This window comes from Sinohyriopsis cumingii, chromosome 13 (genome assembly GCF_028554795.1).
Source record: "Sinohyriopsis cumingii isolate HCF-2022 chromosome 13, ASM2855479v2, whole genome shotgun sequence".
Taxonomy (NCBI): Eukaryota; Metazoa; Mollusca; class Bivalvia; order Unionida; family Unionidae; genus Sinohyriopsis; species Sinohyriopsis cumingii.
Window position 1 is genome coordinate 16,533,550 of NC_142973.1, and position 24,264 is coordinate 16,557,813.

Genomic DNA, 24,264 nt, shown 5'->3' on the forward strand with positions numbered 1-24,264 from the left:
GATTTCAAAATAATTCAAGAGATGAGTATGGCTGTTACATCTGTCCATTGATTCCTTTTATTGCTGAATAATGAAACCATCCCTGATATTCTTGATAAACTCCAGCAAAAAAATATGGTAAAGAAGAATATTTCCTTATATGTCTGAGTACACCTGTTGACAAGATGCCTTAAGTACAAAAGTACAAATTTTTGGATAAAAATTCACATATTATTGATGGCCTTATCAAAGTGTTGTCAAAATGTACTTGTATATCGTTAAAATAACTTCGGAGATAAAAAACCCATGTTGATATTATCATTTATTAAGGAGAAGTAGCAAAAGAAGAAGTTTCAAGTCGGCACCCATGTAAGCTATGATGGATGTCAGATTTATTTTTTAGGATCAACTAGAATATTGAAGTGAAAATTCTACACCAATATGATGACCCTTCAGGGGGCCCCCGAGTGGCTGGGTGGTCTAAAGTACCCACCATTACGGATCACTGCCATCTTACCTCTGTCTGTGTGGGTTCAAGTCTCAGCCTCGGCCAATGTGGGTATGTGAGAAAGCTTGCCAGTGCCTTCTCATGGGTCAGTGGTTCTTTCTGGGGTTTTCCCAGGTTCTTCCTCTACCATTTATACTGGCCACCATGTATACCCTATCTTGTGCTGAAAAATGACATTAAACTATATAACAACAACAACAACAACAACATGACCCTTCAGGAGGAGTAGCAATAAGCTTTACAGGCAACATTTTCATTTTGGACCAACTAGACCTTGGGATGATTGAGTGTCCAAAGTTTTGTGTCTATTTTCCCAGAAATGTAGGCAGAAGTAGTGATAATAAAATTGATGCTGGTGGATACATGGCAGATGGAGGCCAGAAGTAGTGACAATAAACTGATGCTGATGGATACATGGCAGATGAAGGCCAGAAGTAGTGACAATAAATTGATGCTGATGGATACATGGCAGATGAAGGCCAGAAGTAGTGACAATAAATTGATGCTGATGGATACATGGCAGATGGAGGCCAGAAGTAGTGACAATAAATTGATGCTGATGGATACATGGCAGATGAAGGCCAGAAGTAGTGACAATAAATTGATGCTGAAGGATACATGGCAGATGGAGGCCAGAAGTAGTGATAATAAATTGATGCTGATGGATACATGGCAGATGGAGGCCAGAAGTAGTGATAATAAATTGATGCTGATGGATACATGGCAGATGGAGGCCAGAAGTAGTGATAATAAATTGATGCTGATGGATACATGGCAGATGGAGGCCAGAAGTAGTGATAATAAATTGATGCTGATGGATACATGGCAGATGGAGGCCAGAAGTAGTGATAATAAATTGATGCTGATGGATACATGGCAGATGGAGGCCAGAAGTAGTGATAATAAATTGATGCTGATGGATACATGGCAGATGGAGGCCAGAAGTAGTGATAATAAATTGATGCTGATGGATACATGGCAGATGGAGGCCAGAAGTAGTGATAATAAATTGATGCTGATGGATACATGGCAGATGAAGGCCAGAAGTAGTGACAATAAATTGATGCTGATGGATACATGGCAGATGGAGGCCAGAAGTAGTGATAATAAATTGATGCTATTGGATACATGACAGATGGAGGCCAGAAGTAGTGATAATAAATTGATGCTGATGGATACATGGCAGATGGAGGCCAGAAGTAGTGATAATAAATTGATGCTGATGGATACATGGCAGATGGAGGCCAGAGGTAGTGATAATAAATTGATGTTGATGGATACATGGCAGATGGAGGCCAGACGTAGTGATAATAAATTGATGCTGATGGATACATGGCAGATGGAGGCCAGAAGACCTGCATCAGATAAACTCTTCTGGTCTTCAGCCAGTACAGAGCATCTGAGTTATTGGTTGAATTTTATTGCTTAATTTGTTGGTAGCTGTAAGCCCTATTGAGCTAACTGATCAGCTGTCTTACCTAATCGTTACACACACATAAGGAATCGATGACATTTTACCTACTTGATTCCATTAAAAGTAACAATCTATGCTGAAAGCTGAGCATAAAACATCGAGATTAGCAGATCTTGAAGATTTTGTCATGCAAATGTCAACATAAACTCATCTAATGAACATATCTGAATTTCAAATGACCCGAACATCAGGCAAATTTGGATGAATTTTTCCTCTGTAAGAGTACTTTACTTTGATGATTTCTTTCCACAGATTTGGATTTAAAAGAAATAAGAGTTTTAGAAAATGCAAAAGTAAAACTTTAAAGAAGAGAACTCTAATAGCATACCTTTCATTCAATTTCATCTCCTCCTGATCCCATTTTTCAAAGGCTGCAACCCCTGTCTTTGGTGTGCTCCGCAGTAAGTCCTTTACTGTCAGGAAGAATTCCTGTAAGGGGTAAGACCAATGTAAGTTCTACACATCAGTGATCTATTATTTAAGTTTACATAATGCTGTACAGCATTAACATTTACACATGCAGTGAGGTTTGAATGGAAGATCCATATTTAGACTCAAAACATTTTCATTTTCCCTGCTGAGCAAGAGACTTGGAACTTTTTCTCATCCTGCATACATTTTACTTGTTCTGTACGTATGCATAAAAGATTCAAAACCAAAACTTCATCTATGATATTTTCTGACTGTTATCATAAATCTGGAATCCACTACTAAGGATGATTTTTAGTTTTATACCAACAACATTGAAAAATTAGCACAAAAGACTCCTCATGATACTCATGCATATAAAATTGTGCCAGCCATGCCTACTGAATTTTTATCTATTTTGAAGAATCATACAGCTTTTTTCTGATTTTTTTATATATATGCTTGCAATTTTAAGCATTGCTTCTTTCTCTTCTTTTTTTTTTACCTCCCTCCCCAGCACAGAAAAACTTTAAAATATCTGATATACCACCTGTATAGATGATTACAGGTGAATAACACTCATATCTTTAGAAGAATGCATGCAAAAAGCACCTGTTAAAACCAACTCAATAACCACACTGCAAATCAGTCCATATTGTCCTGTGTACCAGTTAATATTGTTCAGGATACCAATCCATATCCTCCAGTACTTCTGTTCTTTTTCTAATTGAATTACACTAAATGCAGTTGTTGGTAACAAGTCACTAGTGTCATGTTTAACTATATTATGTATATTAATTTCATAACAGTGATTTTAGTAAGGGTCATTTAGATAATGACATCTGTAATAATAGTATTCTAACAATGCACTTTTAAAGAAGAGTTATGATGTACATACGTCGATTTCATTCAAACGTTTCAAGGTCTATGTACTGAATCACACCATGAAATCATCACATGATCTGAAAAGGACATGTTCTGATGAAAGGAGGTCATGAGTTTTTCTACAAAGGATTCTGAGCTTGTTCCTGATTGGATAGATTGGAATAGCTGTTTACTGAATTTGAATTTTTCAAAATAATAGTGACTGAGTTTAAAGCTTCATATTTTACTGTATTGCTACTGCATAATATCTTCCAGTATAAAAGAAAATGTATGCAGAACTTCTCATTCTTGACATTACTACTGAACTTAGAAGATTTAGTAATTTAATTTATTTATTTATTTTCATTCACTGGAACTACTGTACTGTACCATTTATTCAAAGACATTCAGAAAATAACAGCTTTAAGGATTTATCGTGAAGCACTGATGGACGTTTGGAATTAAGTTCTATTGTATTTACTGTAAAATATCCAAGGACACTTGGATTTAAAATCATAGTGATTTTTCTGTGGTGTTGATATATAAGGACATGACTGTTTTCATTCAGAATACCTTTGGAACATAATTGGATTAATTGGATCTATTGGAATTGATAGAACCTTTAGGATGTTTAATTCATTAACCACTGGAAGTTAGTTTTCAATTCTTTCATTTTGTATTCTAGGGAAATAAATTTATATTTTAAATTCTACAAAACTTGTTAGTTGTTGGTCTTTATGTTATGCAAATTTAAGCCCCTAGTTCAAAACACTATTTTTAAAACACTTTGCCATGCTAGTGTTACATTTTGAGGACATCGTGGGACATGGACAAGTTAAACCTAGAGATGCTAAAGTCAAGGCTATCTCTGAATTCCCTGTGCCTGTTAGTAAAAAGGAACTGATGCAATTTTTAGGTATGGCTGGATACTATCAAAACTTTTGTTCCAATTTTTCCATAATTGCTGAACCCCTGACAAATTTATTGAGAAATACAAGTTTCCTTGGACTGAAAAATGTCAGGATGTTTTTGATAAGCTAAAAGCCATACTTAAGAGCAAGCCAGTTCTTACAGCTCCAAATTTCAGCCAATCGTTTAAACTGTCTGTTGATGCAAGTGATGTTGGGGTTGGAGCAGTTTTGATTCAAGAAGATGAAAATGGTATTGATCATCCAGTGTGCTATTTTTCTAAGAAATTAAATAAGCACCAAAGAAATTATTCAACAATCGAGAAGGAACGTTTGGCTTTGATATTGGCAATACAACATTTTGGTGTTTACATCAGTTCAGCTCCTTCTTCGATTATTGTGTTTAGTGACCACAACCACCTTACTTTCATTGGCAAGATGAAAAATGAAAATCAAAGACTACTAAGGTTGAGTTTGTTGTTACAGGAATATAATATTGACATCAGGCATGTTAAGGAAAAGACAATTTAATAGCAGATGCACTTCCCTGTGTATAGAAATGTATTATTTTATGTATACATTGTATAATTCATAAGAGTTCTTCTTGTGTTTTTTAAACCTCATATATAATTAATCTAAGGTAAAAAGAAAGCTTTATTAAATAAATCTTTCTTTTTCTTTATGGGGGAATTGTTATGTATGCGGGGAAGTGTTATGTATATTTGATTTAATTTATATTTGATTTAATTTAATTGTGTGTCTGTTACTTTCTTTACTGGAATAGAGTTCAGTTATGACTGATTTTTGTTTTATTTTGACGTAAACAAGTTTATTGAGACACTGTATCTAATGCTGACCTAGTTCCTGACCTTGATTCAGAACCAGTAAGAGTTGTGGTAAACAACTTTTAAAAAGAAAAATTAAATTCTTTCTCAGAGTAAGATTCATAAAGTGAAATCGAGGCCATACTTGGAGTACATGACAAATAACATGTATCAATAAGGTTTTTCCAGAGGATTGACCCACATCCAGGCATTTGTTTTGCGTTGTAGCTAGATTTATTATTGGTGTTCTGAGAAAGACTAGGAATTAGTGCCTTAACACTTGAGAAGTTACAGTGTTTTGTGTTGTGACCAGTTTTTGGGCTAATTATTTTATTTTTCTTCAGATTATTTGGATTCCAAGAGATTATTTTCCCTGTAAATACTTGTGCTCTAAATTAATTGGAAATTTACACAGAATTCAAAAACTGGAATATTATTTCTGTGATTCAACAAAGAATTGTTGACACATCAGTATGACGATGACCACAGCATACATCATCACTTTCCATTTTGGATTTCATCGGGATTCAAACTCAGTTTCATTAGGACTTTTTATTACTAGGACTTCTATTTTTTAATTCTTGAATTACTTTTGGATTTTATTCATAGAACCGTAAGTTCTTTTTCTCATTTTTACCTTGTTTTTCTAGGGAAATAAATTACTTGTTAAATTTTACAATGCTTGTTGTCTTCACTTTTTGCTTGTTATGTTTTGTTAGACCCCTAAACACGTAACATAATGCATATTGAGAATTGTACAAAACAAGCTGTAAACTGTACACAACAAGTTGTAAATTGATTACCTTTTTGCTGCAATCTGAAAAAACTGAAGGCCAATGGCAGGATTTTTATGAAGTTGCTATCATTAATATAGAGATCAAATCTGGTCCATGATGGCTTGTAAGTCTTATTAAAGAACTGGCTGACCTCTGGCAGAGGAAAGATAAAAAAAGGACCAACCCAACAATTATTCAGGCAGAAAAACTTGCATAAGTGTTTTGATTTTTTTTGTCTTAATTGTTATTGTATTTTTCAACATATTTTCAAGAGAAAAATTTAAGGGAAGCTCCAATATTCTTTTGGACAAATTCATGCTTAAATGCTGAAATGTGCACATTCTCCCAATGCTAAAAATATCAACAAAAAATGTCACAAGTTCAACAATTCTCGAAATCCGAGTTTAAGTGGGTATAGATGAGTAAATGTCATCAGAGGAAATTAAAAATGGTTGCGAATTAGACAAAATATCTTTGCAATAAACTATGAGATATGAAACTCTTCTTCGATAATATGCCACCTCATTAATTATTAGTAAATCAATTATTATTGTAACATCTACAATCAGAATCTGATTCATGTTCAAAACCTGTTGTTTTATTGTAATATGAAGTGAAAACATATGGCAAAAAAGGCACTTGATTTGTTTATATTTTTTAAAATCACAAAAGTCTGGCTGATAAAGATCCTACTGAATTACAAGCCAATCTAATGATCACAGTTTATTAAATCTGCTCATTTGATGTACTGGTGCTGTCACAATATATGTGTGTCACTTATAAATACAAGCAAACATGTTCAAATTTATCAAACTTTTCACCTGTATTGCCTGCCAAACATGCTATATAGCACATCAGTAAGATGCTTTCTGTAGAAATTTCTTTTTACCATTGATCTGACATTTTAACTATGACAAAACAAAATCAATGAGAATGGTGCATTATTATGTCTACCCCAAATGTAATAGTCTTTTGAGAATGGTGCATTATTATGTCTACCCCAAATTTAATAGTCCTTTGAGAATGGTGCATTATATGTCTACCCCAAATTTAATAGTCCTTTGAGAATGGTGCATTATATGTCTACCCCAAATTTAATAGTCCTTTGAGAATGGTGCATTATTATGTCTACCCCAAATTTAATAGTCCTTTGAGAATGGTGCATTATATGTCTACCCCAAATTTAATAGTCCTTTGAGAATGGTGCATTATATGTCTACCCCAAATTTAATAGTCCTTTGGGAATGGTGCATTATTATGTATACCCCAAATTTAATAGTCCTTTGAGAATGGTGCATTATATGTCTACCCCAAATTTAATAGTCTTTGAGAATGGTTCATTATTATGTCTATCCCATATTTAAGATCTTTAAAAATGGTGCATTATAAACCTATCCCATATTTAATAGTCCCTTAAGAATGGTGGATTATTATGTCTACATCCAAATTTAATAGTTCTTTGAGAATGGTGCATTATTATGTCTATCACATATTTAATAGTCCTTTGAGAATGATGCATTATTATGTCTATCACATATTTAATAGTCCTTTGAGAATGGTGCATTATTATGTCTATCACATATTTAATAGTCCTTTGAGAATGGTGGATTATTATTTCTAGTGCATTATTATTTCTACCCCAAATTTAATAGTTCTTTGAGAATGGTGTGTTATATGTCTACCTCAAAAGTAATAGTCCCGTGAAAATTGTGCATTATTATGTCTACCCCATGTTTAATAGTCTTTTGAGAATGGTGCATTATTATCTCTACCCAAAATTTAATAGTCCTTTGAGATATATGCCTACCCCAAATTTAAGCCCTTTGAGAATGGTGTATTATTATGTCTACCTCAAATTTAATAGTTCTTTGAAAATGGTGCATTATATGTTTATGCCAAATGTAATAGTCTTTTAAGAATGGTGCATTATTATGTCTACCCCTTATTTAATAGTCCTTTAAGAATGTGCATTTTTATATCTATCCCATATTTAATAGTGCTTTGAGAATGGTGCATTATATGTCTACCCCAAATTTAATAGTCTTTTGAGAATGATGCATTATTATGTCTACCCATATTTAATAGTCCTTTGAGAATGATGCATTATTATGTCTACCCCAAATTTAATAGTCCTTTGAGAATGGTGCATTATTATTTCTAGTGCATTATTATTTCTACCCCAAATTTAATAGTCCTTTGAGAATGATGCATTATGTCTACCCATATTTAATAGTCCTTTGAGAATGATGCATTATGTCTACTCCACATTTAATAGTCCTTTGAGAATGGTGCATTATTATGTCTACTCCCAATTTAATAGTCCTTTGAGAATGGTGCATTATGTCTACCCCAAATTTGATAAACCTTTGAGAATGGTGCATTATTATGTCTACCCCATATTTAATAGTCCTTTGAGAATGATGCATTATTATGTCTACCCCATATTTAATAGTCCTTTCAGAATGGTGCATTATTATGTCTACTCCAAATTTAATAGTCCTTTGAGAATGGTGCATTATTATTTCTACACCACACTAAATAGTCCTTTGAGAATGGTGCATTATTATTTCTACACCAAATTTAATAGTCCTTTGAGAATGGTGCATTATTATGTCTACCCCATATATTTAATAGACCTTTGAGAATGGTGCATTATATGTCTACCCCATATGTAATAGTCCTTTGAAAATGGTGCATTATATGTCTACCCCAAATTTAATGGTCTTTTGAGAATGGTGCATTATTATTTCTACACCAAATTTAATAGTCCTTTGAGAATGGTGCATTATTATGTCTACCCCATATATTTAATAATCCTTTGAGAATGGTGCATTATTATGTCTATCCCATATGTAATAGTCCTTTGAGAATGATCTGACATTTTAACTATGACAAAACAAAATCAATGAGAATGGTGCATTATTATGTCTACCCCAAATTTAATAGTCTTTTGAGAATGGTGCATTATTATGTCTACTCCAAATTTAATAGTCCTTTGAGAATGGTGCTTTATTATGTCTACCCCAAATTTAATGGTCCTTTGAGAATGGTGCATTATTTTGTCTACCCCATATATTTAATAATCCTTTGAGAATGGTGCATTATTATGTCTATCCCATATGTAATAGTCCTTTGAGGGTATGGTCAACTCTGGAGATTCCTGACCAATAGCTTTCAATGACCTCGACCTGTGTTCAAGGTATGTAATTTTTAAAGTTGCTATGACTGTGACCTCTGTCCGTAGGACCTAGAATTTTTAGATTTCTTTATAGCCATAAGTGAGAGCCATCCACAATAGTTTGACCAAGGAACATACTCCAGAGCAAAATTATTTTGAACTGCATTATGTCCTTCACTATTTTCCTTTGACCCACCCCAAATCAACTGGCCTCTTCCAAGCTTCTGATCAAGGTATGTGGTTTAGAACTAAAGTTATTATGCAAAAAACATGTTTCTTCTTTCAGTTACAGAGGCTTTGACCGACCTCTGTCTGAAAATCAACTGATTTCTTTCTTAACCAATTTGCAACTTGTCCAAAAACTATAAAGGATGGTAACTAAAATCTTTGTGCAATGACCAATTACTTCTTTCAGTAACAGTGACTTTGATTTTTAACCTTGTGACCTCGAAATTTACAGACTTTTTCTTATGATATGTGCAAACCATCTGCAAAGTTTGGTTGCTGCAGAATGTGGAGAAATCAAGTCAAAATGTAGATATTATTTTTCTTCTTACAATCAGTATGACCCTGACCTTTGACCTTTTGACCTCCATATATGATAGGGTTCTTGCACATGTGCAAGACAACCACAAAGTTTGCTTCAAGTCTGTGATGTAGAACCAATATTATGGTGCGTAAGCCATTTCCATCTTTCAGTCAGTAACTTTGACCTTTGCCCAATTAACTCTAAAATCAACAGCACTCTTTCCCTACCCCAAGTGCAAGTTATCACAAAATTTAGTACATGCTGTAGAAATGAAGTTATCGTGCAGAACAGAGCAAGTTGATATGCAGATGGACAGACATGGCCATAGTGTAATATGCTTTGCCGAAAATGGCAGAAATATCAAATGCATTTTCTTCCTCATCAGTGATCTTTGACATTTTGACCAAAAATTAATTTCCAAACAAGGTTTTATCCACAAAAGTCAAACCAAAAAATGTAAAAAAGATTTGTATACAATTGAAAACTTGCTGTATTGGCCTTACAGTTTAATCTGATTGTTCTCATATGCATGTAAACATACAAGCCTACCAAATTGTATTCATCTTGGGATGAATGAATTGGAGCAAATCATGAAAACTTGTCTGGCACCAGGTAAATATGCAACTTGTTCATTCATTTACACTTTGCGCATTTGACATTAAGACAGGTCAGGTTAGGACAGATCAGGCAAAATTTTCACTGACCCGTTTTAGCAGGTGAAAAGCCAAAAATTATAACAACTGAACAAAGTTACTTTATTGTAAATATTAAAACTTAATATATGCACTTGATCTCGTCAAATCAGTCCTTAAACAGTAACTTGTTTCCTAATGTGGAAATGCCATTGTAACTCTATCAAGTTCTCCAAGAAGTTATTGTTTCCAGTCTGTGGGTAGATTCAGACTGCTGACTGCCTGCCAAAACTGCTCAAGATTGGTACTGTATGGGTCTAATGTTGTAATGTCAGTAAGATTCTCCAAATAAAGCACCAACACAACATTATACCATCACCTTTTGTGACTTTCAGCCTAATTTGCAGGCACCTTTGTTGTTATCATGATCATCACTACCACCAGTCTATAAAAATAACAAATCCAGAAAATGATTTATCACTTACTAGTATTATTGATGAAGCTAATTACCTCATTCATTCCAAGCATTAAAAATGGCAGTTAGTGTCATGTACATTAGTCTAGGTTTACATTTATGTTTACAAAGATTAAATCAAGGTCAGTGGTGCTTTATCAGTTTTACAACACAGTTATTCAAGTAATGTCAAACATATTTTACTTAAAAATTATGACCACTGGTCATGTTTTGCATATGGTCACTCATGACAGGCACATAATATATCATTTATTATTATTATTATTGTTAAAATACAATTCAGATTATAATTTTTTGTGAACAATAAAATAGTTTCCTTTTCTAATCATGACTGAATTTTGTGTGATATTTCAGTTGCCCTGATTTTTTGTGTGTTTTGGCATTGGCATGATTAGACATCTTGACAAACTTTAAACACAGAAATCAATGTGACCCAGCTTTTTGCTGCCTGAGCTCTTGAGTAATACAAACATAATAAGCATCTTTAATCCTGTCAAAATTAATTTTTATCATATGAAGTTTAGACCTGAATCCATCTTTAAGCATCAAAGCAAAACATACCTTATCAAAGTAATGTTGGTTGTTTTATGCTGATTCAGCTCTTTAGAAACCCAACTAAAATTGATTAATGTCTTCAATAATTTTGGAATTACTTCTGCTCACACAGATCATAATCCAGCTCAACAAACTTCAAGTAATTAAGCCAGATGACCTTGCTGACAGAATCAACAGGTGAAATTAGCAGCTGCATGTTCTTGTTCTGTTTAAACCAGTTCAGTCACATGATCACAGGCAGTATTACCATAAATATACTACACAGAAACAAAAATGTGAAATATTTTTTAAAATTATTTTTCAGTAATAATATTGTGAACGAGGAAGATTTCAGTGAGTGACTGGTGTCATATATATTTAATTTGCATTGTGTCATGGTTTTTGTCCATGATTGTATGTTAATTATATTTAATTTGTATTGTGTGATTGCCCTTTGTCCATAATTGAGAGTAGAAATTTGGGCCTACCTGACTAATGTCCATTTTTTAGAAACAACATATTACATGGCTATTTTTTTGTCTGTGATTGTAGCTTATATATTAAAATTATTATTATTATTCTTAGGTAAACATGAATACTTGCGTTTGAGTTCAAGACATATGTTTTTCCTTTGGGAATTTGCTCTTTTCTTTTACTTAGTTTATGACCACAGAGTTGTAACACTGGAAATACTTGAGAAAACCCATCCATGTGGGAAGTAAACATATGTGTTTGCAGCCAATATATGAAAAATCCTCAGTGTTTACAAAGTAAGTGAGCCTGATACGTGATTGACTGGTTTTAGTATGGTACCCATTAAATACATTTCATAATCTGTGAACAAGAAATCCATTACAGCTAACATACCATTCTTAGTTATGGTGGCCATTTATCTAGCAAACATAAGCTGAACATTACTGTGCTTCTCGGCATGTGTCGTCTTGATAATTACTGGTGTTAATAATAACCACTACTTATCAAAGTGATAAAACTTATTATCAAGGAAACAAGGATAATCAGATTACTTACTTCTCTGAATAGATTAAAGTTAGGTAATTCATCAGCATGTTGGAACAAATGTCAATGCGTTAATTTCAGTAATCAAAAAAGATTTATGAGATTTCTCTATGTAAACTTCATTATGTGCCATACCTAATGGGTAAATTTGACAGTTTTTGATCTAATATACACCAGCCTTTGGTTACATTGCAGCTGTGGCTGTCCTAGAGGGGTACTGCTGAACAAACTCATTAATGCCAGGGATTCTGACTTGATAAAGCAATTGAATGTTGGTTGGGAGAGGGGGCATTCAAGGGAAGAACTATACTATAAATACATACCAATTACCAGTAATACAGTTAGTCAGGTGTGAGCAATTTATTACACAAATTTATACATAGGGCAAAAGTTAATAATAGCAAGGCTGTATGTAAAGCTGTTACTTTCTGTTGAGGGATTTAATCATTCAAAATGCATTTAATCCTTTTAAAACTTTTAATTTCTGTTCTTATGAAAATCTTGTTCCCATTTTACATCTTACCTCTTTTACATCTTATGTATATATTTTGATGGTCAGTATATAACTTAACCTTTCTCTGGTCATGATCTTCCTCCAGCTTAGTTTCATCTGAGTATTATCTCAAAAAACATGCTGGAACTGATACTGCACTATTTGCATAAGAAAAGCCAAGGGAATGAAGCAGTGAAGTAACTTTGCAATAAAAGGTGCAAAACTTAAGTTGTGATGATACTGTTCCTGTTGGCTACACAAATAAACGATGCCTACCATTATATACTTCCTTATGCATCTACTTCATCTTCAAACTGTACAGATCCAGATCTGTCATTTCATAATGCACTGACATATCTGGGTCTATGCAGTTTGTTAGGAATATCAATAAAACAAAGACCTCGATTTGCTGGTGCATTATGCAATGGCAAATCATGGTCTATGATATCTGTAATCAGATTCAACTATTACACAAGTATATAGGGTCAATCTTGTTTGTTTTTTATTCTTACATTGACAAGTTTTTCAAACTTGAGAGCACCCTCCATGCTTTTGTCACTGTAGTCTAGTGTGTCTTTCCAGGAATGAAGCAGGAAGAGCAGGCGCATCTGCCGTGCTGTGTACTGTTTCAGTGCCTCCTTGATTGTGATGAAATTTTTCAGGGACTTCGACATTTTTGAAGAACCTATTGTTAGGTGACCCGAGTGGAGAAAGTATCTTACCCAGTTGTCATTTTCAAACCTTGCCTGAAATTAAATCAAACAGTTAATTTAAGCACCATACACACTGAAGAATAAACTTGTTCTCTTCTTATGACAGAAGATAATGATACATTGATTATAGTGTTATTAATTATATGAAAGATTCTGTCTTATGGAATGATCGGGAGTCATGTCAAATGTCAAAAATATGCCACAAAAATACTACCAAAATTAAGAAAAAAGAACAACTGTACCATGAATGGCACATTATATGGTAGCCCTGTGTTTGATAGTCCCCAATAGTGGCACTAGTAGGGTATGGCTGATACTAGGGATTACTGATCAACAGGTCTCAATGATCTTGACTTTTGATTAAGGTATGCAGTCTTGAACTAAACGTAATGTGCATAAACCATTATTTTCTTATTAGAATGACACTTACCATGACCTCTGTTCTGATCTTTAGACCCCAGAATCTGCTGGTTTCTTTATTATTCTAAATTCATTCACCAAGTTGGTCAAGCAACTTACTCTATAACAAAAGTTAATCTGCAAAATACATTTTTCTTTAAAGCACAAAGATCATGACCTTTGATCTGTTGACCAACAAATCAACTGACCTCTTTTATATATCATATGTAAGTCCTTGACAAACCTTGGTCAAGGTACATGGTCTAGAACCAAAGTTACTTTGCAAAAGCCATTTTCTTCTTTCTGCCACCACAACTTTCGACATTCTGACCCCCATGGTCAATAGACCTCTTCCTTGTCTGATGGGCAAGCCATCCTCAAAGTTTGGTCCAGTTCTTTGATGCAGAATTAATATATTCATGAAAAGAATGACTCTGCCTGTTGCTCTTTCTACCCCAAATTTGAAAGGTTTGTTCTATACCCCAAGTGGAAGTCATCCCCAACATCATGTGTCTTATTTCAATCAAAATAAAATTTACCTCTGACCCAAAATTGATAGGATTCTTCCACACCCCTAATGCAAGCCATCCATAAAGTTTAGTAACTGTTGATTGAATTCAAGTTACTGCACTGACATTACCTAGACCTTGAATCTTTTGGCTCTGAAATCCATAGGATTCTTCCATACCTCATGTAAAAGCCATCCACAAAGTTTGGTAACAGTAGATGGTAGGCAATTTGAGTTATTGAGTGGAAACAAACCATACCTGCCATAACTTGGTGTGTCATGCTAAAAACACAGTTTTACTCACATAGCCCCTGACATGGTCATGTTTCAAGAAACAAGATTTTCAGTAATCTTCAAAAAATAAAAAAGACAACATTTTAGTACATATCCATAACATGTAGCATGTAAACAGTCCTGACTGGAGCTGATGTAAAATTATCCTTTGGGCAGTTACAATAGCAGCAATTAAAAGGCAAAGAGGTCAGGTATAAACCACCATTTCACATAATACTTAACTGGCTGACAATAGCAAGTGTGATGTGTTCATTATTTTGAAGACTGCAGTGGGTAAGCCCATTATGCTCATTTGCATACGTTAAGTCGTTAAGTTCACAAAGTGGAACAATCCAATATAGGGAAATCAAAGGGAAGCTAGATGCATGTTGAAGAACAAAAGTTATTACATATCATTACCTTAAATGAAAATGTTTAAGCCATCTGTATTAGAGATTATTGACAAGTTTGTGAACAGCAGTAATGTTTAATTGAAGTCAGATTTTACTCCATATAAAAAACACAAAGCATGATTATTTCAGTTGTCAGATAGTGTTCAAGTGTGATTCATTTTTGAAGGCAATTCAGGAAGCAATCAGCTATCAGCAACTATGCCAAGCCCAGCAAAAATAAATTTCAGAACTCTTAGTTTACTCTGTGAAGCACACCACAAATGAGATGTTGTGTGGCATTTAATTATTTGCACATACTGGAAACAACTCATTGACATATGTCATTCCTGTGTGTATGATATCGGTAGAAATAGGAGCACCATCTGTATATAACATATTCAAAACATCAGTTCTCCTTACTGTTATTGTTGTCTTAATCTTGTTAAAATACTAACCATTAACTGACATGTGCTTTTCAGCATGATTTAAGCCATTTAGCCATGATATAGATTTCTCAAAAGGCAATAATAAGCTCAAGCTTATGTTTGCAGACTTGATTTGTGTTGATAAGGCATTAATACCCATAATGAGCAGCGGCGTTATTACTTGTAAAACCCCATGCAACTTGAAAATATTATCCACCCCAGCTTTCCCAGTCCCAAATGTGATATATATTCATCTTCTATAAAGACAAATATATCTCATCATCAGACTGCATCAGATAAAGTTCTGACAGTGCCAACATTCTGGTCATCCAGAACAAATCTGTTGTGACCAAGAATTGCTCGGATAATCCAGCTGAGAAGTTTTATTAACACACCATCCAGTCTCTAGTGAGTGTAATGATGAACACAACCATTTTACCAAGCTATTGAGAGTAGCAAAGACTGCATCTAATTAAGTCTATATTTTGCCATCCAAAAGACATAAACTTGGTATATGTCTCTATTTTATGTCAATGAGGTTGTGATGGAGTGTTTGCATATCTTTATAGGTGTATGGTCATGATATTTGACAACATTAAGTCAACCAACTATTTTTTCTTTATAAGTGTATTAAATGCTTTGAGTATGACAGACAAGTTATTTTCAGGTTTGAATTTCCAATCATTTTCTATAGGTTTAATGAAAAGTTAGCTTATTCTCAATTGGACAAAATTGTTTTTTCTGTCATGTGCCCTGACCTCAAAACACACTTTTAGAGTCTCAACCCCTCCCCCAACTTTGTCTGGAAATATGACAGGTATGACAAACACATAGACAGATAAATGGACAGGTGGATGTAATAACATAATATGCTATGCCTTATGGCAGGCATAAAAAAACAACTAAATTGAATCTTATTAAACATTATGGGAAAATCTTCCAAAACTGACTTCTATTAATGAACCAAAAAAGTTATGAATTTTCTCTCCTATTAAAAGGGTAAAACAATGTATGTCTGTACTTACTTCCCCTTGGGCCAGCTCATTGTCATGATGAGGGAACTTGAGGTCGAAACCTCCTGTGTGTATATCCAGAGATTCTCCTAGAATACTGCTGGCCATAACAGAACACTCAATGTGCCATCCAGGCCGACCCTGAAACAAGCATACACAAGACAGCCATTCAGTGTCAAGCAAGGAATGGGTGAATTACCATATTTGCCGGCCTATAAGACAATACTTTTTGACCAGAAATTCTTTGCTTGTCTTATACTCAGATTCAACTTATAAATGGATTATGTCATCCAAATTGTTGTATCTTATGTAATTGTTCACATGTAAAAAAAAATCGCCAATAAGTACAAAAAATAAGGTGTAAAAATATTTCATTTTGGGGAAGAGATCATGTATGAAAAAATATATGAGACACATCAAGAAGGATTTGAAACAATTACATGATCGTCAGTATTAAAAATTAATGTACGTCAGATGTAACTGTGCTACAGCAGCATGCACTAGTAATATATATTGTTTAAGTCTGATTACATGTATTAGAATTGACAAGTTAGAAGATGTATAATCATGACAAAGAAAGATATTCCATTACATTTTTCTTCTTGCACCTCATGTTTTAATAAAAATTATGCCCCATTATGAGTGAAAGAGAGAGAGAGAGAGACAAGGAGAAATGTATTGTTCAATTAGCTTATGACTATGATCAACTAATAGCACTAGGTAAGCAATTCCTTTTAGTTTTAGTTAACACTTCCTTTGTCCAAAAATAACATGGCTTTGCTGTATTATTTATGCGCTAATTAAATAAGCTACAGCTGTAGGCAAGTTTTCCAAGCTAACACCTGTTTAAGGTCAAGATTCAGCCATCATCATCATCATTGGCGACTCGGTCTCGAAAGACCATGCGAATAGCGCCCTTGGGGTGTTGTCTGTCTCTGTTGGCATCGTCTGCTGTGGCTGTGCAGGCCTATACGTGAGTGACAGTCCCTACTGCAGTTGGTGCAGACATACTGGGAAGTCTGCGTTACTGTGGTTGCTGTTGCGTTCTTCTTTCTCTTACGTTTCTCTGCCGCCAACTGGCCTCTCCTCGCATCAGCGACTGATATGCCATTGTTTACCATCAGTCTCCAGGTGCCTCGGTCCTCAGCCAGCTCTTCCCAGCCATCGGGTGAAATGTTGCATGCCTTCATGTCCCTCTTGCACACATCTCTGAAACGGAGTGAGGGGCGTCCAACTCTTCTCATGCCAGTGGCCATCTGTCCATATAAGATGTCCTTTGGCAGCCTTCCATCCTCCATCCGTCGGACGTGACCCAGCCATTGAAGGCGGCGTTTAATTAGCAGGGAGTACATGCTGGGAGTACTTGCATGCTGCAGGATCTCACTGTGTGGAACATGGTCTTGCCAGCTGATTTTCAGGATGCGTTTTAGGCACTGTATATGGAAGGAGTTGAGCCGGCGTTCTTGCCTCATGTAGGTACTCCAGGTCTCACTTCCATATAGAAGGGTGCTGAGAACGCAGGCCTGGTAGACTTGGACCTTGGTGTGCTCTGTCAGCGCGTTGTTTTCCCAAACCATCTTTGTTAATCGAGCCATGATGGTGTTTGCCTTTCCAAGCCTTCTGTCCAGCTCCATATCAATCGAGAGAGTGTTGCTGATGGTTGACCCTAGGTAGGTAAAGTTGTTGACTGCTTCCAGGGTGACACCGTTGATTTTGATTGAAGGGGCAATGGTGGTATCTTGCACGCTGACATTTGTTTTTTCCAAGCTGATGGTGAGACCAAACTGCGTGCAGGCAACAGCAAAATGGTCTCCCAGTCTCTGGAGGGCTTCCTCGGTGTGGGCCACAAGAGCTACCATGTGATAAAAGGAAATGCTGGTTACTTATGTAAATTTCTCAACCACTGACATCTTTTGAACTTGCCAATAGAACTGGCAGCAATTTAAAGTATGAGTAAAGATAAAAAACAATTCACACATAGTACAGGAAGAGTACATGCACTTTTTTAAAAAATCTTATTTGTTGGGAATGGAGAGGTCATTTAGGTCTATATTTGGTCAGCAACAAAACGTCTATGTGGTGAGGTGCAGACTTTCAAGATGATACTGTGGAGAAAGAGACAAATGATGACAAATCAATTGTTTCCATTCACTGATACAGATTTAAAGCAAATGAAAGGAAGAACCTGTTATCACAGGATGATATAGTCAAAACAACAATAGTGATATCTTTAATAAATTGAATATTTGTCTGCAAAATGATCACTGCAGTATTAAATCAGAAATTTTCTTCTGCAGACATGTTCATAAAGTAATCTGTTTAAAATAGGTAATGATTAATTCTGCATTGGTTGTTATAATTTTGTTTTCTTTGAGAGTGGGTATGGGGTGGGGTGTAAAACTAATTTTAATTACATAATAGTTATCTACAATTATTGCATTGCTGTATCTTTACCTGATGATATTGCTCCCATCCAAGGACAGTATCTACTCCTCCAAATGAGTAACTGAAGGTCTAGAATAAGATACCATGTGATTCCACCCTGATTACCTTAACTTCTGATAATCAGAATATCATTCTATCAGAGCAGGAAGGGAGAAGAGAATTGGACAATAATAATAGGTAAATGTCACACAATTAGTTTAACACCCCCCAAAAATCACATTTAAAAAATGTTACCTATAATTGGTATGCTAAATTTACCAGTCCAGTGGTAGGCCTCTGGCCAAAGATTTACCAGTCCAGTGGTAGGCCTCTGGCCAAAGATTTACCAGTCCAGTGGCAGGCCTCTGGCCAAAGATTTACCAGTCCAGTGGTAGGCCTCTGGCCAAAGATTTACCAGTCCAGTGGTAGGCCTCTGGCCAAAGATTTACCAGTCCAGTGGTAGGCCTCTGGCCAAAGATTTACCAGTCCAGTTCATGAGACTTGGCAATAAGACATAAGAGTTTAAAATGCAAGAAAGTGTATGTGTCATGACTCAGATAACTTTGAACAGTGTCAACACCATAATGTCCAGTGTAAAATAGTGGACTACTCTCACAAACCTATATAAGTATGAATTTATCAGCATGACAAAACAAAAATGTCACAAATTTATCCATGGTATAGCAGGTAATATAAACAAACTAATAGGAAGCAAGTGAGTGGCTAAGATAGTCAACAATGAGACATAAAAGTTAGCTAAATTTGTAGGAGTTCCTTAAAACTTCATGGACACTATGTGATGATTCTAAATACATTTTTGCCCCCAGTGGGTTTGGGGATGGAGTGGCAGGCCTCTGGCCAAAGATTTACCAATCTAGTGGAAGGCCTTTGGCCAAAGATTTATCAGTCCAGTGGAAGGCCTCTGGCCAAAGATTTATCAGTCCAGTGGCAGGGCTCTGGCCAAAGATTTACCAGTCCAGTGGCAGGCCTCTGGCCAAAGATTTACCAGTCCAGTGGCAGGCCTCTGGCCAAAGACAAGCTGTAAAGTCAAAGTGAGCTTTACCACTGATGTCAGTAGGGTGCTTTACTACATACTGAAGAAGGTTTGACAACTTGTTGTGTTCATATGACTAAGCCCAAAGCATAAAATGAGTGGCAGCATTTTCATCTCGGATCAGCTAGACAATGGATGCAAAGATTAAGGATGATGAATAACAGGCCTTAAAAAAGCTCAAGACCAGTAGAGATAAAAACAACCCAAAGAAAGAAGAATATAGGTATAAGGTATTTATAGCATTCTTATCAAAGACTCCCCATTATTTCCATACAAGGTACAGCATCAGGTGAGGGGGTGAAGGTGAAGGTGAAGGAAGCAATTTCTCCTTGTTTAAAATTCTGGGACTATTTTTCAAGTAAATTTTTTAGTTCCTAAGTTTTGGGACAAGTAAAATAAATGTTATTTTCTTGTCCATGGTACGATGGTAAATATGGTATTTTCTTCAATTACTGTGCCTTTAATGATGTCCCACAATACATAACTTGAATCTATTAAAGCAAAAGATCTACATATTGAAAGCATAGGTTCTTAATATAAAGTGAATAATGTTCAAATGATATATATTTGGCATGTTCTCACCTTGCCCCAGGGCGAATCCCAGGCAGGTTCACCAGGTTTGGAAGCTTTCCACAGAGCAAAATCACCAGAGTTCTTCTTCTGTTCCAGTCTGTCTTTGGATATACTCAGCTCACCTGCCAGACAGAAATGAAATACCCTTCCAGATGCCAAGAAATGTGTCCAAGATATTGAACTCTTTCTAAATACATTTTAAACTACCACATATACCCACCAACATGTCAGGACCAGCTGCAAACTGTGTATCGCCTTATCTCCTGACACATATCATGCAGCAAATCTGGGTATATCCAGTTTGTTAGGAGTAATTAGTAGAGCAAATTATATAGATCCTGATCTGCTGGTGCATTATCTGAAGGCAGAGCAGGGTCTATGCTGTTGGGAGTTCGGCCAGACCTTTAAGTTAGTATTATCTTAAGTTATGGCATAGGAAGACACTTTACATTCACAAGGAGTAGTGATAACAAGGTTTTCAAGACAGCCAAAGTGGCAGTCATACTAGATGTCTGAGCAGCACCATTTTCTTCTCATGAAAACATCACCTCAATATGGCATCCATTCAGGACAAGTAACAATTACAAGATTTTCAAGATGGCTGCTGTAGTGTTATATTGGATATCAGATTGGCACCATTTTCATTTTGAACCAACCAGACCTCGCAAGAAGTTTTTTAGTTAAAACTTCCTGTTAATATAACCATCCGTTCAAGAGAAATAAGATTTTCAAGATGGCCACTGTGGTGGCAATATTGGTGCCCAAGTGACACAATTTTCATTTAGGATGAAATAGACATCATAAGAAGCCTTCTGGTGAAAACCCCATGTATATGTGATTTTCTTTTAAGAAGGCTTTAGGGACAAGATTTTCAAGACAGTTGCAATGGTGTCCATATTGGAAGTTAGATTGGCACAATCTTCATTTAGTACCAATGAAGCATCATCAGAAATCATTAGTAAAAACCTTTTCATGACAGTACCATGACCAGATGTTCAAGAGGACAACTGTGGCAGCCACATTGGATTTCATGCCTGACCCATATTTAATAGTTCTCTCATGTAGATAATAAAATATTTTTGGAGAAATCATTTTTCTTCTTTAAGTCACAGTGACCAAGACATTTTATCTTTTGACCCCAAATCAAAAGACTTCTTTCTCAGTGCAAGTCAAACCATCCAAAATTATCTTCAAGTTGATGGTGTTGAATAAATGTTATTGTATGGGAACTTTATCATTCCTTGAAGTTACAGTGACCCTGACTTTTGACTTAAAAAATCAACATGTTTTTCCTTACCCAAAGTGCAAGCCATCCACAAAGTTTGCGTCAACTATGTGATGCAAAACAAGCATTATTGGTGGGAATCTTTTTTTCTTCTTTGTCACTGTGATCTTGACCTTTGACCCCAAAACTAATAAGCTTCTTCCTTACTCTTGGTGCAAGCCATCCACAAAGTTTGGGATCTGCTGATTGTGGAGAACTAGTTATTGTTCTGAAACCAATTTTTATTTCCAGTCACAGCGACCATGACCTTTGAGTTTTTGACCCCTAAATCATTAAGCTTCTTCATTCCACCAAGCTCAAGCCATCTACAATGTTCAGTAAATACTAATGATGGCAAACTCAAGGTGTGGTGCAGAAACCCTTTTTCTTCTTTTGGTCACAGTGACCTTGATCTTCTGACCCCAAAATCAATAAGATTCTTTAACTACCCTACATACAAGCCAGCCACATAATTTGGAAACCGTAGCTGGTGGACAACTTGGCTAATTGTGCAGAGATGAAATTAGTAACAGAGAGATGGATGGACAACAACAATACACTACTACTTATAGTGAGCATGTAAAAATCGGCATTAATGTAACTGTTGTTGAATTTCAAAGTATGTTTTACTTATTATGGAAAATTTTAAAATGTTATTACTTTTCAATTTTTTTCCATTTAAATATGCATCATTTTAAAGAAACAATTTAACACCTTTCTTCAGATAGTATTATATATCCTGGAATGAGAATGGTTTCTATTTAAATGCAATTTACTCAGTGGAACTATTAAAAGTGCAGTGTCAGTTCATAACTTCTCTCTGTAATTGTATACTGCCAAAATTCTGAGATTTCACACATTTATGCACACATGGCAATGGCTGGTTCTTTATGTGCAAGTGATTTGAACTTTAAGCCAAAGAATAAAGCACAGGCAAGGATTAAAATTAATATAAAAAAATGCAGTAAAATGCTAAAAGTTTGCATTCAAGAAGTAATACCTAAATTAACAGACATTTGGTACAAGATGTTTCTCAATCTTACCCTCGCCCTCAAACAAGGCCTTTTCATCTCCTACCGCCTCAGGGACAAGCTTTGCATAAAAATGACACTTTGAGGCTTCAAATGCAGTGATATCAAAATAAACAGATCCTTGAGACATATATCTGCAAATGATACAAGTTGTATGAAAAATTAAATACAACTGAAAACAAGGAAATGTAAACTTAACTGTGATAACAAACAGTTAATTAAATGATAACAAACAATTAATTAAATGATGTTCATTTTATACCATCTATACTTGTTTATAGGTAGATACCATCTATACTTGTTTATAGGTAGATACCATCTATACTTGTTTATATGTAGATACCATCTATACTTGTTTTTAGGTAGATATCATCTATACTTGTTTATAGGTAGATACCATTTATACTTGTTTATAGGTAGATACCATCTATACTTGTTTATAGGTAGATACCATCTATACTTGTTTATAGGTAGATATCATCTATACTTGTTTATATGTAGATACCATTTATACTTGTTTATATGTAGATACCATTTATACTTGTTTATAGGTAGATATCATCTATACTTGTTTATAGGTAGATATCATCTATACTTGTTTTTAGGTAGATACCATCTATACTTATTTATATGTAGATACCATCTATACTTGTTTATATGTAGATATCATTTATACTTGTTTATAGGTAGATACCATTTATACTTGTTTATAGGTAGATACCATCTATACTTGTTTATAGGTAGATACCATCTATACTTGTTTATAGGTAGATACCATCTATACTTGTTTATAGGTAGATACCATCTATACTTGTTTATATGTAGATACCATTTATACTTGTTTATAGGTAGATACCATTTATACTTGTTTATAGGTAGATACCATCTATACTTGTTTATAGGTAGATACCATCTATACTTGTTTATATGTATATACCATCTATACTTGTTTATAGGTAGATACCATCTATACTTGTTTATAGGTAGATACCATCTATACTTGTTTTTAGGTAGATACCATTTATACTTGTTTATAGGTAGATACCATTTATACTTGTTTATAGGTAGATACCATCTATACTTGTTTATAGGTAGATACCATCTATACTTGTTTATAGGTAGATACCATTTATACTTGTTTATAGGTAGATACCATCTATACTTGTTTATAGGTAGATACCATCTATACTTGTTTATAGGTAGATACCATCTATACTTGTTTATAGGTAGATACCATCTATACTTGTTTATAGGTAGATACCATCTATACTTGTTTATAGGTAGATACCATCTATACTTGTTTATAGGTAGATACCATCTATACTTGTTTATAGGTAGATACCATCTATACTTGTTTATAGGTAGATACCATCTATACTTGTTTATAGGTAGATACCATTTATACTTGTTTATAGGTAGATACCATCTATACTTGTTTACAGGTAGATACCATCTATACTTGTTTATAGGTAGATACCATCTATACTTGTTTATAGGTAGATACCATCTATACTTGTTTATAGGTAGATACCATCTATACTTGTTTATATGTATATACCATCTATACTTGTTTATAGGTAGATACCATCTATACTT

At 34.8% G+C, this 24,264-nt stretch overlaps 1 protein-coding gene across 3 annotated transcripts in view; it reads right to left on the bottom strand.

The window, feature by feature from the left end:
- Positions 1-24,264, bottom strand: part of LOC149784987 (cysteine--tRNA ligase, cytoplasmic-like) — a 247,627-nt gene that overhangs the window by 42,815 nt on the left and 180,548 nt on the right. For all 3 annotated transcript variants that reach the window (XM_089978666.1, XM_089978667.1, XM_089978668.1), the window contains 5 exons: positions 22,681-22,802; positions 20,383-20,495; positions 16,335-16,463; positions 13,112-13,345; positions 2,290-2,390 (listed from right to left, as the gene is read on the bottom strand). In XM_089978666.1, coding sequence (XP_089834792.1) covers positions 2,290-2,390; positions 13,112-13,345; positions 16,335-16,463; positions 20,383-20,495; positions 22,681-22,802 — 699 coding nt within the window. The remainder of the gene's footprint in view (positions 1-2,289; positions 2,391-13,111; positions 13,346-16,334; positions 16,464-20,382; positions 20,496-22,680; positions 22,803-24,264) is intronic.